The following is an 18,390-nucleotide window of genomic DNA, read 5'->3' as shown; positions in this document are numbered from 1 at the left end:
GAAGTACCAACTGCCAACTATGTGCCAGGCACTGCTTCAGGTACCACTTGCATGCCATCAAATTGCTCACAGCCATTCTGCTTTTTGACTGTTACTTTTTCTCTAAGAGTTGAGGGAGATGAGTTTTAATGAATTCCCAAGCCCACACAGTCTAAATGATAACCATCCACCCCTCCTATTACTTTGGGCATCACATCCTACTGAAATGAGGAAGCACAGCTTTTCAATGAAGCAGGACTAAAATCATTACGGCATTACAGTCCAGGGGGAAATGACTATTTCAGATGACATACGTCTGTCTGTGCATAACATACTGTTCCAGTAGAAGACCTATGGAGCGAAAATTGCACCTTTAAGAAAGACAAATACCATATTATATCATTTATATGTGGAATCTAAAATATGACACAAATGAACCTATCTATGAAACAGAAACAGAACCACAGAGAGAACAGACTTGTGGTTGCCAAGGGGGAGGGGGGAGGAGGAGGGATGGATTGGGAGCTTGGGGTTAGCAGATGCAAGCTACCATATATAGAATGGATAAAAACAAGGTCCTACTGTATAGTACAGGGAACTATATCCAAAATCCTGTAGTAAACCATAATGGAAAAGAATATGAAAAAGAATATATATATATTTATATATATATGTGTAACTGAATCACTTTGCTCTGCAATCGATTTGCAGAAATTAACACAACATTGTAAATCAACTATACTTCAATAAAGTAAATCTTTTAAAAAGTTTAAAAAATAAAGCACTTTCACCATGTAGAAGTAAAAAAAAAAAGACAGAAAAGAAAATTGCATCTTATCTACCTGTTGAAGACCCAGTGGATATGGAAGAAGTCAACAGCAATTGAGGGATTTTCTTTTTTTAAACATCTTTATTGGAGTCTAATTGCTTTACATTGTTGTGTTCGTTTCTGCTGTATAACAAAGTGAATCAGCTATACGTATACATATATCCCCATATCTCCTCCCTCTTGCGTCTCCCTCCCACCCTCCCTATCCCACCCCTCTAGGTGGACACAAAGCACCGAGCTGATCTCCCTGTGCTGTGCGGCTGCTTCCCTCTAGGATTTTCTAAACAATAACTATTTAGCACAAGTAGAGTCAGACCAGAACAACCTGCAGGGACATTCTGAGGTTCTACCAGAGCAAAGTGACGCTTCCAAAGATTCAGGAGAGACTGGCACACATCACTTTCATGTTTACCCACAGCCATAGCCCAAACTTCTGTACTTCCACTGTTTCTGCTTATACCAGTCTCAGAAGCTGATGGCTAGAGAGGAGAGCATTACTGCAAACTGCCGCCGGCCTGCCGCTCAAAGAATATACTACATCCTGGAAGTCTTTAATAGTTTTGTCACACAACCCAGCAGGAGGCAAACATTTTCTGCCTTCCTAATCCGGGAGAGAAAGTTTACGATTCTCGGCTGACGTGCGGCATTGTGTTTGGCTTTGCCCACAGGGTAAACACGCACACTGGCCTTTAATTCTACACGATGATCTGTGCTATGATTGTTGCTTGAAAGAGCAACCTCTTCAACAGCTTAAAGTTTGACTCGTAATTGTTTTAAGTTTTGTTGTCCCACAACGCCTTGTTTCTGGGAGATATTGAGTATTTAAACACAGGCTTTATAAAATGGGTGTGTGGTTTAAAAATAATTCTTGAGAAGGAATTTAGCAGCGGGGGAGCTCTTCATGGTCCCAGCCACCTCACTAGGTCTTTCACCAACTTAAAAGCCTCACTCTCCACTCCATTTGTTCCCAGCTCTGTAACTTTTATTAGTACCATGACCGTAAGCCAATCTTTGTGCACTAGTACGTAATAGAGGCAGGTGGTGGGCTGCCAACCGCAGTTTAAATGATGTGGCAATGACAGAGGGATAGGGCATTTTCCGAGGATTAATAGCTAGCTGGGGCATGTGGAGGGTTCAAGATATTGTCAAGGGATATTAACTCCAGCTGCTTTTTTAATCCTAAATTGCCTACAATATGGCAGTGATGGCTATTACAGCAGTAGATTGCCACGCAGAAGAAGAGATGATCTTTTAACATAAGAATAATATCATAGTTATGTAAAGAGCACTGCTGAAAGCATTCAGCTTTGAACATGGAATCAATAAAAGGACTGTGCTCATGAATTAAACGCTTACCTGTACCAGGTTTTTGACTTACAGACACAGGACTCGTGTATCTTTGGTGCTGACCTAGATCAGAGCTTAATAGCTCATATTTCCCATTCCGTGGAGCTTCAGAGCATCTTAGAAAAATGAAAAAAAATGCATTTTTCTACTGAAAAGGGTGGAAGAAACATAGCTTTTGGAGAATAATTTAAAATAAAGAATAGATCAATCTATGAATTGTATTATTTACAGTCTATTTGCCTACCACCAGATTTGTTCAGGTCCCAGACTGTGTCCATTTGCATCGCTGAATTAGCTAACGGAGGTGAGAGTGTGTCCATAGCCCCTTATCATGATCGGCAGCCCTCATTGTATGTCACTACCTTCTCTTACAACTTCCTGAACTTCCTAATCTCATTTATGGGGGAGGAGGCCCAATTCAATAATTGACAAAATTAAACCTTTTATAAGGTGCTATCAAATGGGTGGATACAGGATAGGAGGGTCATCGGATAACCCAGCCATTCACCATCCATTCATGCTGTCACTCAAGCAGGATTGATGAAGCCCTTCCAGGCATAGTGTTCCAGGTGCTGTGGAAGGTATAAGCCTTATTATATTCCACGCTCTATGCCTTCCAGTTTTGGGTAATCTTGTCGGGGAAGAAAATAATCAAGAAAGATAAAAAACTAAACAACAATGTGGAAATTCCAAACAATATAGGGCAACTATAGTTTCATCGCAGACTTCCTGAATCACAATCTGTGAACCTGATCCCAGGTGTTTCTGAGGTTCAGCAAAGCACAGTGTTTTGTGAACCAAGGAAAATGACGGTAAATATGGGTGATGAATGGAAAATGTGAGGAAGATTCAAAATGGCCAAGAGTAGAGGGATTAAAGGAAAGTGAGAGAAAATCCCCTCAGAGAAACATGTTTCTCCACATTCGAGACTTCAAATCCCATATCTCTCTTTTTTTAAAATTTTTATTGGAGTATAGCTGATTTACAATGTTGTGTTAGTTTTGGGTATACAGCAAAGTGAATCGGTTATACATATGCATTTATTCACTCTTTAAGATTCTTTTCCCATATACGTCATTACAGAATATTGAGTAGAGTTCCCTGTGCTATACAGTAGGACCTTATTAGTTATCTATTTTATACATAGTAGTGCGTATGTGTCAATCCCAATCTCCAATTTATCCTTCCCCCACTCCTTTACTCCCTGGTAACCATAGTTTGTTTTCTACATCTGTGACTCTATTTCTGCTTTGTAATTAAGTTCATTTGTTATTCATTAAGAAACTTCCATGTTCATAAATGCAGAATCATGTAGGAGAAAAACTTTCCATCTAGAGTTGATTCGGAGATAGAGTTCTCTCATGATTTGTTTCCCAAAGGTATGACTTCAAGAGCAAGGGAATTATTTTCTATCAGTGTTTTTTTATTGAACTTGGAGACTAAAGAAAACTTCTTCTTTGAAGGTTTGGGATCCTGGACACACATTTGAATATGTTATTATAACCCTTATGCACAGAATCTCATTACCAGAATTTGTCATGTTTCTTCTATCAGCCATGGTATTAAGGAAAGTAGATTTAAATCAAGTACACACAAGATTTTATGAGCAAAGATTTCCACATTTTAAAAAACACTTCTCACACAAACAAAAATCCAGCTTTCAGTTAAAATGGAAATGCCAGGAGACAAGAGAACACAGGAAGAATAACGACGAAAAAAGAATTTTTCCAAATGAACAAAGTTGCTTACCCTATAATGTCAGGATAGAAAAAACAAAAAAGCCAAAGAAGTAGTGACTTTAAGTATATATAAAATTTTGCATACTCTAGCCTGTCCTCAGCACGTAGAAGAAATGGGGTTTATTGAAGGGAGAAAAAATTGAACCACAGGGGAAAAATAAATTTGTAAAAATATTGAAATTATTTCAATGCAACCTGTTGGATTGGCCTCAAGAAACCCAACATTGGATTATAGATGGTGAAGTGCTAGTAAATGTTTAATAAACCACTTTCTGGAGGGAAAAAAACTCTGAAATGTAACATTTGCTGATTCCCGTGGTGTAACTGTTCCTGCCATGGTCAGTTTCAAGCTGCCAACATGGCATCACCGAATACAGAGTTGGGAAGAGATGCAGAGCAGCACACCATCATATAGTATTTCCCCTACAGATACAATAGACTTAAATAATATCAAGAGCATAGATAATAGTAAAATGCAATAAAATTATTGCTAAGTACTGAGTTTAGAGTGTTTATTACCTTTTTAAAAATACAATTTACTAATGTTTATGTATATATAACTTGTTTTAATAATGGCTCTATTTAACAACAGGTACTCAAAATTCTTGAAATTTTAACATTCTGCTCTCCAGCGCTATTATGAGCCAGCTACAGCCCACCCCTGGATAGATCTCATCACTGTCTCAAGCTAAACGGAGGAGAACCACAGGAGCTTAAGTTCTCAAAATGGTTTTCCTTGAGTTACTCTTAAATACTTTCCCTTGACCTTAATCAACAGTTAATATGAGAACCGATTAAACAAAAAGAACTTGCTGAAAAGTTCTGTCAAAAACACTGTATGGTTCTAGGTGAGTGGTTTTTAACCAGGGGGATTTTGCTCCCCAGAGGACACTGGCAGTAGTTAGAGACATTTTCGATTGTTACAACTGGGTGAGGGGTGCTACTGGCATCTAGTGGGTAGATGCCATGGAAGCTGCTAAACATCCTACAATGCACAGGACAGTTCCTTAACCAACCCAAAATCCTAATAGTGCCATGACTGAGAGATCTGTTCAGGGTCTTCTGTATAAGATGAAATGTGATTAATTTCTTTGCAACTTAGCAGCAGTCTCTCTCCTAGAATGTTTCCTTCTCTCAGATAACAAGAATTTGTAACCCACGATGTCTCCCTGTTATGTTCTAATGGCACTTGTGCTTACTCCTTTTAGGAACTCTGCTTTTCTGTTTTTATTTTAACCTTATTATGCCAACTCTTTTGTTCATAAGATGAATTACCTTTAGAAATAAGAAGATGAATGGTTGGTTGGATGGATAGTGAATGGGTGATGGGTGGGTGGATGGGTGGATGATGGACAGAAGGTGGACGGGGAGATGATGAATGGATCATGAATGGATAGATGGATGCGGAAAAAGTAAAGAGAGAAAAGGAAGAGAGAAGGAAGCAGGAAATTTTGCTTTGGAAATGGACAACATGAAAAACAACCAGTTGGCTGCCAATATACCTTTTAAAAGCTTTACATGGACTATACTTAACTAAATGTTTCTAATTTCAGAGGAAAAATGATCCCTATTCTCTTGCATCCCTGGTGTCCTTTGAAGTTAAGAAGATGCCTTATAAAGACCAGCCAGCCAAACTCCCTGAAGGCAGCATAGCAGTGAGTATCTTAAAATATATTAGGTACAAATCATTTTATGAAATTAGTTTTTAAATCACTGTTTTGCTTGTGGTAGGTTTACATGCTTATTACAGTGGCTTGAGAAAAGTTTCCCGCTTCAGATCACTATTTTCTTATTTGTCTGGAAATTCCTTAGTGTTATTTGATCAAATTTTTAAACCTTCATTGTAAACTTCTACCCCTCTCCCACAAAATTCAGGACTAATACCATTTTTTTAATTAGGCTCTTTTGTTTGAAAGAAGTCCAGATAGTCGTGATCATCAGAATGAAGTCATACCGATTGTAATTTTAAAGACAGCCTGGTGGGCTTCCCTGGTGGCGCAGTGGTTGGGAGTCTGCCTGCCGATGCAGGGGACACGGGTTCGTGCCCCGGTCCTGGAAGATCCCACATGTCGCGGAGCGGCTGGGCCCGTGAGCCATGGCCGCTGAGCCTGCGCGTCCGGAGCCTGTGCTCCGCAATGGGAGAGGCCACAACAGTGAGAGGCCCGTGTACCCCCCACCAAAAAAAAAAAAAAGACAGCCTGGTGAGTGAGGGATGAGGGAGACTCTCTTCCTTAGGGACAGTTGCCACAGACCAGCTACAGGAACAGTCATCTTTCCTTTCTAAGCAAAGACTAGTAATATCTGGGGGAAGAAAGAAGTACACTCTGAGCTTCATTTGAATGAAACAGGTTTTCAATTGAGGCTATTAAACATTACTGACAGCCACATATCTGTCACAGCACAACTGCTGGCAACCTGGCAAGGCCATGCAGAGCAGAGGGGAGAACAGATGACGGGGGATGAACAGGCACGGGCACCAAAACTCTGCCTTTAACGGTGACAGTGACCACAGTCAGGGCTCCAGGAAACAATGTTAACATGTAAACCTCATCTCTTGGTCATGCCATAGAAACCTGCAACCTCGACTTGGATTCTGGTCCGCAGGTCCTTGTTACTCAAAATGTGTTTTGCAGACCAGCAGTATCAGCAGTACCTAAGAAACTGTTAGAAATTCAGAAACAGGCCTCACTCCAGACCTGCTGAGTCAGAATCTGCCTTTTATCAAAACCATCAGGGCAGCAGGTACCCTGTCATGTTTGAGAAGCACTGCTTCGGACGGGGTAAAAGTCGATACTCTCGTAATTGCCCTTCAGCCTAGGTCTTTAAAAGGTAACTAATACTTACTCTTTCTAGCCTAATCTACTTTTTATAATTTAAATTCATCCCTTGATGAGTGATTTTCAACCCTGAGTATGCAAAGAATCACCGTCCACGTGACTTTAAGGTTTATACGTGCTCAGACCCCATCTGAAACATCAGGATTGAGTGAGTCGGGTGGAGCTCTGCCACTGCGCTTTGAAAGCTCTACAAGTGATGATTCTGCAGTGAAGCTAGGATTGGGAACCTCTAACACAGGCAGGCAGCATCGAAGAAAATCCACAGATTTCAGAACAGCTTCTCCTGGCCTTCACCCTGGATCCACCCTGCTCTAAGTGGAAACCTTCTGGAAATCACTCTACGTACTTTGCTGAGGCTGTTAACCACATTGACCTCAAAGTATTGTTAAGGAGATTATTTAAATTATGTATAAAAAGCTCTAGCTTTGTACCTAAAACGAGTTAAGTCTCAGGTCTCAATAATAGCAACCCCCCCAAAATGTCTTACCTTCTCCAGCAAAGTCCAGGATGTCCAACAGGAAACATCCATGAATTCACACAGTCAAAATATTTCAGTAAACTTTGGTGGCATTTAAAGCAAATACTGCCCCATCTTTCTTCACTTAGCTTGCCTCTTTCTCTTACGAGATGTCTGCTGGAGTTTGGATTTATGTTCAACCTAGAAAACAGAGGCTTTGGGTTTTTAATATAGAATGCTCATCCAAGGTGGTTCAAAGGCTTGTAACTCTAAGGGAGATAAATCTGGGTCCTTTGTCTTCTCTGAGCACATGCTCCATAACAGAAACATATGTGACAGTCAATTCCATCAACAGGATTGCATCTTTCTGTCCTGGCCACAGGTGCCAGCCTGCTGTTCTCAACTCATCTCAAAACATCCACAAAATGATCAGATACATGCTTCCCCCGTCCCTACCACCCTTGTTCCTGCATCTTTTAAAAAGTCTTGTTATCTGATGTAGATGATTTACTGCACCGTTTATGTAAAGGTTATGGGAAAACTTCTTAGGTCTCCCAATCCCTGACTGACAGAAGGAGACGTTGCCAGTAGGAAGTTAGCTGTGCCCTACAGGCTTGATTTGAGAGGACTGTGCTTAGAGCTGTTTCTTAGAGCGTGTTCTCAAAAATCCTGTCATCCTTATCTTGAAAAGGACCCAGCAGAAGGGAATTGCTTTCTGGTGGTAGAATCAGTTGGACTAGGTGGTTGAAGGATCATCAGAGCTCCAGTCCATACTCTGCCACTGGGGAAAGCATCTCGGTTCCTTCTTTGGTAGTAAGACAAAAATATTTGCTTGTTTTACTAGGCCCTTGTGTGCCATGAGGAGTCTTTCTGTGCTTCCTTTTCAACATGGTCATAATGCAACCATTTCTTGAACCCTAGATAAACTTTCCGTATTGAAGAAAATAGTAATCCCCACTTGCTACTGGCACAGTGTCTGCGTTTGTAACAAATGAACTCTCCGTGCCAGGTGACACTTGTCGCGTTCAGAGGCAAGGAAAAGGTTGCATGATGTAAAGGGGATATGACTAAATGCTGAATCATTACAGCGCAGAAGAAAAAAAATCATTCAGTTATTTGAGCACTTTTTTTGCCTATTCATAAACTTTGGCATTTGTGTGTCATGTGACTAAAGCCGAATAATTTACATCTAGAAGAGGATATAATGGTGTAACTCCAAAGGCAGTTATTATAAAATATGTCAGTAAAATCCTTAATTAAGAACTCACACATCAACTATGAGTCCATTTGACTCTTTGAGTTGTTAGCAAAACTCCAGAATCTTAAAATGGATCTCTTACATGAAACAACTGTCTGGAGTTCAAACTTATCACAGGACTTCTTTTCTCATAGGAGCTATTTGAATGTTGTTGAAAGGTATGTTCAGCTGGTCCACTTCATGTTATTATTTTGTTCTAAATGGCACTCTAGGTAGGGTGTCTTGGTACATTTATATAAAACATTCTTGTGACCCCACTGAAGTATGTTTACACAAGATTTTGTGATACATAAATACAGACATCAACATTAATCACCATTGCAAATACGACAGAGCTTTTTCCTTCTACCTTGGTATTTTGTCAAAATATACAAAAACATATCATAAATGTCAACGATAAAATGTAGGCATAGTAAAGACTTATTTATGGTCTTTCCAACATAATAAAGAACAACAAGATTTACAACACGATAAAGGTAAGATTAAATGTTCCCTACTTAGCATCGCTTTAAGAACATCTAAACCACTTACAGTTCATGGATCCCCCTTCCTAAAATTGCAGACAGTTATATTAAGTGGATTGTTAAAATTTTATACTAATTCTTTAAATAGCCATAGCTTCTTGATACATTAAAAAAAAAGAAAAACAGTTTGTTAATTAGTTGGCATGTAACTGAATTTTTCTCCCTATGTTTTAAGTACTCAAGTTACTCAATGTGACTCTTTCTTAAAGCAGTTGATATATGTAGTCAAAAACCCATGTTCTTAAAGTAAAGCTTTAGTCCTAAATACACCCCACTGTCCACCTTGGGACCACCTTCTTGATAAATGAATCTAATAAAGAGGGACTTGGGTAACCTGGCTCAACACACCATTGTGTGAGATTATACAAAAGTTCTCAAGCTGTGCAGTTCAATATGGTAGCCACTCACCACATTAACATGGATGGTGAGGCCCCCAGATGTGGGTGGAGTGACTGAAGAACTGAACTAGTAGTTTTACTTCATTTTATCTCACTTAAATGTAAACCTTAAAACTGTAGCAGTATATTTTTTCCATTAAACGCAGCTTTATTTTTGGGGTAAGACTACATTTTACTTTAACCAATAAAAATCCAGCAGGTGTCACTTGCTGCAAGTGTAAAATAAACACTGGGTTTTGGAGACTTAGTAAAAAAAAAAGAAAAAAAAGAATATTTTTATATCAATTACATGTTGATATAATTTATATCAATTACATGATAATTTTGATATTTAGGGTCAAATTAAATATATTATTAAAATTAATGCCCCATGTTTTTACTCTTTTTAAATGTGATGACTATAAAATTTAAATGACATACATGGCTTGGAGAGCACTGATCTACACCAGAGTTATAGAGTGTTCCAGCTTGGAGCTGTTGATAATACCAACAGAGCTTCAGAGAACATAGGCTGTTTAATAAATCTTATTCGAAATGAATGAAAAATTCTTACTATAAATTGGTGTTAAGTCATTAGGAACTCTAGAAATTAAGACCTACTTTTCTTATTTCTTATCCAATGGATAATCTAAGCTTCTTGGGAGCTTGTCTAAATGAGCTGCCAAACATAAATATTAGAAATAACAAAGTTTGCGTATTTTTCAACATTTTATTTCGTGGCCAAGCTTCTTCCAAACCATCCTAGGGTTTCCACAGGACTATGACAAATTTAAATAAACGCTGGTCCCATAAAAGTGATCAATTAAGTCTTTTCTCTTAAGCTTGCCTGGAGAGTTCAAGTTTCTCGTCTATACAGAGTATGGAGTCTCAGGAAAGCTTGGCTTTACCTGTTTCCACTTGCAGATGAAATGCCCCGTTGCCATTTACAGACCTGACTATGTCACCTAACTCCCTAATCAATGTGTTCTCAGAAAGACCTCTCCTTCCAAGACCTGGATGACTCTCCCAATGATGTGTTACCTTTGACTCATCCACCCTGTTCTAGCAGCAGCCATCTAAATCCTCAGCCCTGGAAATCCGAGGAAGTGCTCTGGGGCACTACTGTTGTTCTGTATTTCTACTGTCTCTAGTGTAACAACTTCTCGACTAGGCAGTGAAAAACCTGGATAAGCTTAGGGAACCACCAGGGGCGACGGAAGGTCGCTGCACCTGCACCCGGTTTAGATAGAGATCGGGCAGCCTCCATGCCACATACAAGTCCTAAAGGCAGCAGGCGAGGACAGCAGAATGCAGGCTTGGGGGCAAAGTCACTGAATTTGTCTTCCTTTAAATCTCTATGTCCTTTCCCCTTAGTTAATTACAGATGGTGAACGTATATGACATGCATAATCCTTCCACTGAAAGTGCTCAGAGAAAGGGTATGAAATGGTATTTTTCAAATGAACATAATGTTACCAGGAGCAGACTGGCAAAACTTTTGGTGATGAGAATTTCAGATTTTGGAACGGATAAGGATATCAGTGATCATCTTCTCTGAGACTGTTTTAAGACTGTTGTCAGACTCTTTGGAAGCAAATGCAAACAGAAAGCCAGCAGATTTTGTAATTATACCTTGTAAAGCTGTTTTCTGCTTCTAGACACCCTAATAAGCATACCCTGTTCAATTTAATGGGGTATTAAATGGGGTATTTTATTTGTACTTTTCCATCACTTCTGCAAAAAAACCTTCAAATATCATTATTAGATCTTTGTGAGTGACCTCTTCTGCTTGTTTCCACAGGTAGCCCATGGCGGGGGGTGGGGTTTGGTTTTTTCTTTTAATTTTTATTGGAGCATAGGTGATTTACAACGTTAGTTTCTGCTGTACAGCAAAGTGAATCAGTTATACATATACATATATCCACTTTTTTTAGATTCTTTTCCCATATAGGCCATTACAAGAGCATTGAGTAGAGTTCCCTGTGCTATACAATAGGTCCTTATTAGTTATCTATTTTATATTTGGTAGTATGCATATGTCAACCCCAATCTCCCAATTTATCCCTCCCCCCTTTCCACCCTGGTAACCATAAGATTGTTTTTTTACATCTGTGACTCTATTTCTGTTTTGTAAATAAGTTCATTTGTACCATTTTTTAAGGTTCTACATATAAGCAATATCATATGATATTTCTCTTTCTGTGTCTGACTTATTTCACTGAGTTTGACAATCTCCAGGTCCATCCATGTTGCTGCAAATGGCATTATTTCGTTTTTTTATGGGTGAGAAATATTTCATTGTATATATGTACCATATCTTCCTTATCCATTCATCTCTCGATGGACATTTAGGTTGCTTCCATGTCCTGGCTATTGTAAATACATAGTGCTGCAGTGAACACTGGGATGCATGTATCTTTTTGAGTTATGGTTTTCTCCGAATATATGCCCAGGAGTGGGATTGCTGGATCATACAGTAGCTCTATTTTTAGTTTCTTAAGGAACCTCCATACTGTTCTCCATAGTGGCTGTACCAATTTACATTCCCACCAACACTGTAAAAGGGTTCTCTTTTCTCCACACCTTTTCCAGCATTTATTTTTTGTAGATTTTTTGATGATTGCCATTCTGACCAGTGTGAGGTGATACTTCGTTGTACTTTTGATTTGCATTTCTCTAATAATTAGTGATGTTGAGAATCTTTTCACATGCCTTTTGGCCATCTGTATGCCGACAGACTAGTTTTATAGATAAGACATTGAAGCCTGCAATAGCCAAGGGGCAAAGAAACTCAGCAAAAACTCAGCAGCTATTCTCTCATTCCATTTCTTTTTATTAAACCAACAATTTGAACAGACCATCAGCCCTTATTTCAACTCCTTTAGCTTAGTGTTTTTATTAACTTACAAAATTAGAACTGTTTCCTATGTTAAAATGAAACATTGGGAGGTGACTTCAGATATTAATTAGGTAAATCAGAAGAGGGAACATGGAAAAGTATTGTTGCCTGTGTTCCTGTAAATTATCTATTAGTAAATTTTGGTGATCTCTAACACATGCACAAAATACAGACCAAAACTATGCTGTTTCCTTAGTGGACTTAGAGCTTAGGGGGAAGAAACATTTACAAGAAACCTCAGAATTGTCCATGGCATCAGATTTTCTATCTCCTAGGTCACTGTAACTGGCTTATGAGTGCATGACCACTACTACCCTTTGTAGTTCCAAAATTCTGAAATTCTCATTCTGAAAACTGTATCATAAGGCGAAAGTGATGCGGCAGCTCACATGCTGGGAAAGTTGGTGCAGGGCGCAGGAAGAAGGGGGTTCGCGCTGTTTTGACTTTGTTGGAGTCAAGCCTCAACTGTGACTGTGGCCCCTCCTGCTCTCACCAGCTCTCCTTCAGCTTCTCCCGGTTCAGGAGAAAGAGGGTGTATGTTATCGTGCTCAGCTGTTGAGAGAGAAAGAAAGCAACAATAATGGCAGATGGATTCTGCAGCCGTGTGGCTGACAGGGTCTTGGTGCTCCAGCCGGGTGTCAGGCCTGAGCCTCTGAGGTGGGAGAGCCGAGTTCAGGACATTGGTCCACTAGAGACCTCCTGGCCCCACGTAATATCAATTGACGAGAGCTCTCCCAGAGATCTCAATGTCAACGCTAAGACCCAGCTCCACTCAACAACCAGCAAACTCCAGTGCTGGACACCCCATTCCAAACAACTATCAAGACAGGAACACAACCGCACCCATTAGCAGAGAGGCTGCCTAAAATCATACTAAGTTCACAGGCAGCCCAAAACACACCACCAGGCACAGTCCGGCCCACCAGAAAGACAAGATCCAGCCTCATCCACCAGAACACAGGCACCACTCCCCTCCAACAGGAAGCCTACAAAACCCACTGAACCAACCTTACCTGCCTGGGGCAGACACCAAAAACAACAGGAACTATGAACCTGCAGCCTGCGAAAAGGAGACCCCAAACACAGTAAGATAAGCAAAATGAGAAGACAGAGAAACACACAGCGGATGAAGGAGCAAGGTAAAAACCCACCAGACCAAACAAATGAACAGGAAATAGGCAGTCTACCTGAAAAAGAATTCAGAGTAATGATAGTAAAGATGATCCAAAATCCTGGAAACAGAATGGAGAAAATACAAGAAACGTTTAACAAGGACCTAGAAGAACTAAAGAGCAAACAAACAATGATGAACAGCACAATAAATGAAATTAAAAATTCTCTAGAAGGATTCAATAGCAGAATAACTGAGGAAGAAGAACAGATAAGTGACCTGGAAGATAAAATAGTGGAAATGACTACCACAGAGCAGAATAAAGAAAAAAGAATGAAAAGAATTGAGGACAATCTCAGAGACCTCTGGGACAACATTAAACACACCAACATTCAAATTATAGGGGTCCCAGAAGAAGAAGAGAAAAAGAAAGGGACTGAGAAAATATTTGAAGAGATTATAGTTCAAAAAACTTCCCTAATAAGGGAAAGGAAATAATCAAGTCCAGGAAACGCAGAGAGTCCCATACAAGATAAATACAAGGAGAAACATGCCAAGACACATATTAATCGAGCTATCAAAAATTAAGGGAAAATTAAGGGAAAAGCAACAAATAATATACAAGGGAATCCCCATAAGATTAACAGCTGATCTTTCAGCAAAAACTCTGCAAGCCAGAAGGGAGTGGCAGGACATATTCAAAGTGATGAAAGGGTTAGGGTTAGGGTTAGGGTTACTCTACCAAGATTACTCTACCCAACAAGGATGTCATTCAGATTCAACAGAGAAATTAGAACCTTTACAGACAAGCAAAAGCTAAGAGAATTCAGCACCACCAAAACAGCTTTACAAAAAAATGTTACAGGAACTTCTCTAGGCAGTAAACATAAGAGAAGGAAAACTCTTATAAAAACAAACCCAAAACAATTAAGAAAATGGTAATAGGAACATACATATTGATAATTACCTCAAATGTAAATGGATTAAACACTCAACCAAAAGACACAGAATGGCTGAATGGATACAAAAAAAAGACCCATATATATGCTGTCTACAAAAAACCCACTTCAGACCTAGGGACACATACAGACTGAAAGTGAGGAGATGGAAAAAGATATTCCATGCAAATGGAAATCAAAAGAAAGTTGGAGAAGCAATTCTCATATCAGACAAAATACTTTAAAGTAACGGCTATCACAAGACACAAAGAAGGACACTACATAATGATCAAGGGATCAATCCAAGAAGAAGATAAGGCAATTGTAAATATTTATGTGCCCAACATAACAGCACCTCAATACAATAAGGCAAATGCTAACAGCCATAAAAGGGGAAATCGACAGTAACACAATCATGGTAGGGGACTTCAACAGCCCACTTTCACTAATGGACAGATCATCCAAAATGAAAGTAAATAAGGAAACACAAGCTTTAAATGATACATTAAACAAGATGGACTTAATTGATATTTATAGGACATTCCATCCAAAAACAACAGAATACACTTTCCTCTCAAGTGCTCATGAAACATTCTCCAGGATGGATCATATCTTGCATCACAAATCAAGCGTTGGTAAATTTAAGAAAATTGAAATCGTATCTTTTCTGACCACAACACTATGAGGCTAGATATCAATTACAAGAAAAAAAACAAACACATAGAAGCTAAACGATATGCTACTAAATAACCAAGAGATCACTGAAGAAATCAAAGAGGAAATCAGAAAATACCTAGAAACAAATGACAATGAAAACACGATGACCCAAAACCTATGGGATGCAGCAAAAGCAGTTCTAAGAGAGAAGTTTATAGCAATACAATCCTACCTCAAGAAACATCTCAAATAAACAACCTAACCTTACATCTAATGCATTTAGATAAAAAAGAACAAAAAAAGCCCCAAAATTAGCAAAAGGAAAGAAATCATAAAGATCGGATCAGAAGTAAATTAAAAATCGTATGAGGAAACAATAACAAAGATCAGTAAAACTAATAGCTGTTTCTTTGAGAAGATAAACAAAGCTGATAAACCATTAGCCAGACTCATCAAGAAAAAAAGGGAGAAGACTCAAATCAACAGAATTAGAAATGAAAAAGCAGAAGTAACAACTGACACTGCAGAAATACAAAGGATCATGAGAGATTACTACAAGAAGCTCTATGCCAATAAAATGGACAACCTGGAAGAAATGGACAATTTGTTAGAAAAGCACAACCTTCCGAAACTGAACCAGGAAGAAATAGAAAATGTAAAGAGACGAATCACAAGCACGGAAATTGAAACTGTGATTAAAAATCTTCCAACTGGGCTTCCCTGGTGGTGCAGTGGTTAAGAGTCCACCTGCCGATGCAGGGGACACGGGTTCATGCCCCGGTCTGGGAAGATCCCACATGCCGTGGAGTGGCTGGGCCCGTGAGCCATGGCTGCTGAGCCTGCACGTCTGGAGCCTATACTCCACAACGGGAGAGGCCACAACAGTGAAAGGCCCGTGTACCGCAAAAAAAAAAAAAAATCTTCCAACTAACAAAAGCCCAGGGCTACGTGGGTTCACAGGCGAATTCTATCAAACATTTAGAGAAGAGCTACCACCTATCCTTCTCAAACTCTTCCAAAATATAGCAGAGGGAGGAACACTCCCAAACTCATTCTATGAAGCCACCATCACCCTGATACCAAAACCAAAGATGTCACAAAAGAAGAAAGCTACAGGCCAATATCACTGATGAACATACATGCAAAAATCCTCCACAAAATACTAGCAAACAGAATCCAACAGCAGACTAAAAAGATCATACACCATGATCAAGTGGGGTTTATCCCAGGAATGCAAGGATTCTTCGGTATACGCAAATCAATCAATGTGATACGCCATATTAACAAATTGAAGGATAAAAACCATATGATCATCTCAATAGATGCAGAAAAAGCTTTTGACAAAATTCAACACCCATTTATGATTAAAAAAAAATACTCCAGAAAGTAGGCATAGAGGGAACCGACCTCAACATAATAAAGGCCATATATGACCAACCCACAGCCAACAACATTCTCAATGGTGAAAAAGTGAAACTATTTCCACTAAGATCAGGAACAAGACAAGGTTGCGTACTCACCATCATTATTCAACATAGGTTTAGAAGTTTTAGCCACAGCCATCAGAGAAGAAAAAGAAATAAAAGGAATACAAATTGGAAAAGAAGAAGTAAAACTGTCACTGTTTGCAGATGACATGATACCATACAGAGAGAATCCTAAAGATGCTACCAGAAAACTACCAGAGCTAGTCAATGAATTTGGTAAAGTAACAGGACACAAAATTAATGCACAGAAATCTCTTGCATTCCTATACACTAATGATGAAAAATCTGAAAGAGAAATTAAGGAAACACTCCCATTTACCACTGCAACAAAAAGAATAAAATACCTAGGAATAAACCTACCTAAGGAGACAAAAGACCTGTATGCAGAAAACTATAAGACACTGATGAAAGAAATTAAAGATGATACAAAAAGATGGAGAGATATACCACGTTCTTGGATTGGAAGAATCAACAATGTGAAAATGACTCTACTACCCAAAGCAATCTACAGATTCAATACAATCCCTGTCAAACTACCAATGGCATTTTTCACAGAACTAGAACAAAAAATTTCACAATTTGTGTGGAAACACAAAAGACTCTGAATAGCCAAAGCAATACTGAAAAAGAAAAGTGGAGCTGGAGGAATCAGACTCCCTGACCTCAGATTATACTACAAAGCTACAGTAACCAAGACAAGTATGGGACTGGCACAAAAACAAATATAGATCAATGGAACAGGATAGAAAGCCCAGAGATAAACCCATGCACATATGGTCACCTTATCATTGATAAAGGAGGCAAGAATATACAATGGAGAAAAGACAGCATCTTCAATACGTAGTGCTGGAAAAACGGGACAGCTACATGTAACAGAATGAAATTAGAACACTCCCTAACACCATACACAAAAATAAACTCAAAATGGATTAAAGACCTAAATGTAAGGCCAGACACTATCAAACTGTTAGAGGAAAACATAGGCAGAACACTCTATGATGTAAATCACAGTAAGATCCTTTTTGACCCACCTCCTAGAGAAAAGGAAATGAAAACAAAAATAAACAAATGGGACTTAATGAAACTTAAAAGCTTTTGCACAACAAAGGAAACCATAAACAAGACCAAAAGACAACCCTCAGAATGGGAGAAAATATTTGCAAATGAAGCAACTGACAAAGGATTAATCTCCAAAATATATAAGCAGCTCATGCAGCTCAACATCAAAAAAAACAAACAACCCAATCCAAAAATGGGCAGAAGACCTAAATAGACATTTCTCCAAAGAAGATATACAGATTGCCAACAAACACATGAAATGATGCTCAACATCACTAATCATTAGAGAAATGCAAATCAAAACTACAATGAGGTATCACCTCACACCAGTCAGAATGGCCATCATCAAAAAATCTACAAAGAATAAATCCTGGAGAGGGTGTGGAGAAAAGGGAACCCTCTTGCACTGTTGGTGGGAATTTAAATTGCTACAGCCACTATGGAGGTTCCTTAAAAAACTAAATAGAACTACCATATGACCCAGAAATCCCACTACTGGGCATATACCCTGAGAAAACCATAATTCAAAAAGAGTCATGTACCACAATGTTCATTGCAGCTCTATTTACGATAGCCAGGACATGGAAGCAACCTAAGTGTCCATCGAGAGATGAATGGATAAAGAAGATGTGGCACATATATACAATGGAATATTACTCAGCCATAAAAAGAAATGAAATTGAGTTGTTTGTAGTGAGGTGGATGGACCTACAATCTGTCATACAGAGTGAAGTAAGTCAGAAAGAGAAAAACAAATACCATATGCTAGCACATATATATGGAACCTAAAAAAAAAGTAAAAAATGGTTCTGAAGAACCTAGGGGAGGACAGGAATAAAGATGCAGACACAGAGAATGGACTTGAGGACACAGGGAGCAGGAAGGGTAAGCT

General features: G+C 39.0%; 2 protein-coding genes across 11 annotated transcripts in view; one reads left to right on the top strand and one right to left on the bottom strand.

Annotated features, from left to right (window-relative positions):
- LOC307180909 (uncharacterized protein) overlaps nt 1-18,390 on the bottom strand; it is a 310,399-nt gene that overhangs the window by 167,169 nt on the left and 124,840 nt on the right. For all 9 annotated transcript variants that reach the window (XM_079911506.1, XM_079911501.1, XM_079911509.1 and 6 more), the window contains one exon: nt 7,219-7,389. In XM_079911506.1, coding sequence (XP_079767632.1) covers nt 7,219-7,389 — 171 coding nt within the window. The remainder of the gene's footprint in view (nt 1-7,218; nt 7,390-18,390) is intronic.
- Nucleotides 1-18,390, top strand: part of ITGA8 (integrin subunit alpha 8) — a 181,591-nt gene that overhangs the window by 155,781 nt on the left and 7,420 nt on the right. For both annotated transcript variants that reach the window (XM_079911467.1, XM_079911466.1), the window contains one exon: nt 5,448-5,549. In XM_079911467.1, the coding sequence (XP_079767593.1) occupies nt 5,448-5,549 (102 nt within the window). The remainder of the gene's footprint in view (nt 1-5,447; nt 5,550-18,390) is intronic.

This window comes from Stenella coeruleoalba, assembly GCF_951394435.1.
Source record: "Stenella coeruleoalba genome assembly, chromosome: 2".
In the NCBI taxonomy this organism is placed as follows: Eukaryota; Metazoa; Chordata; class Mammalia; order Artiodactyla; family Delphinidae; genus Stenella; species Stenella coeruleoalba.
Note: the sequence above shows the minus strand (reverse complement) of the source record. Positions and strands in the feature narration are given on the sequence as shown.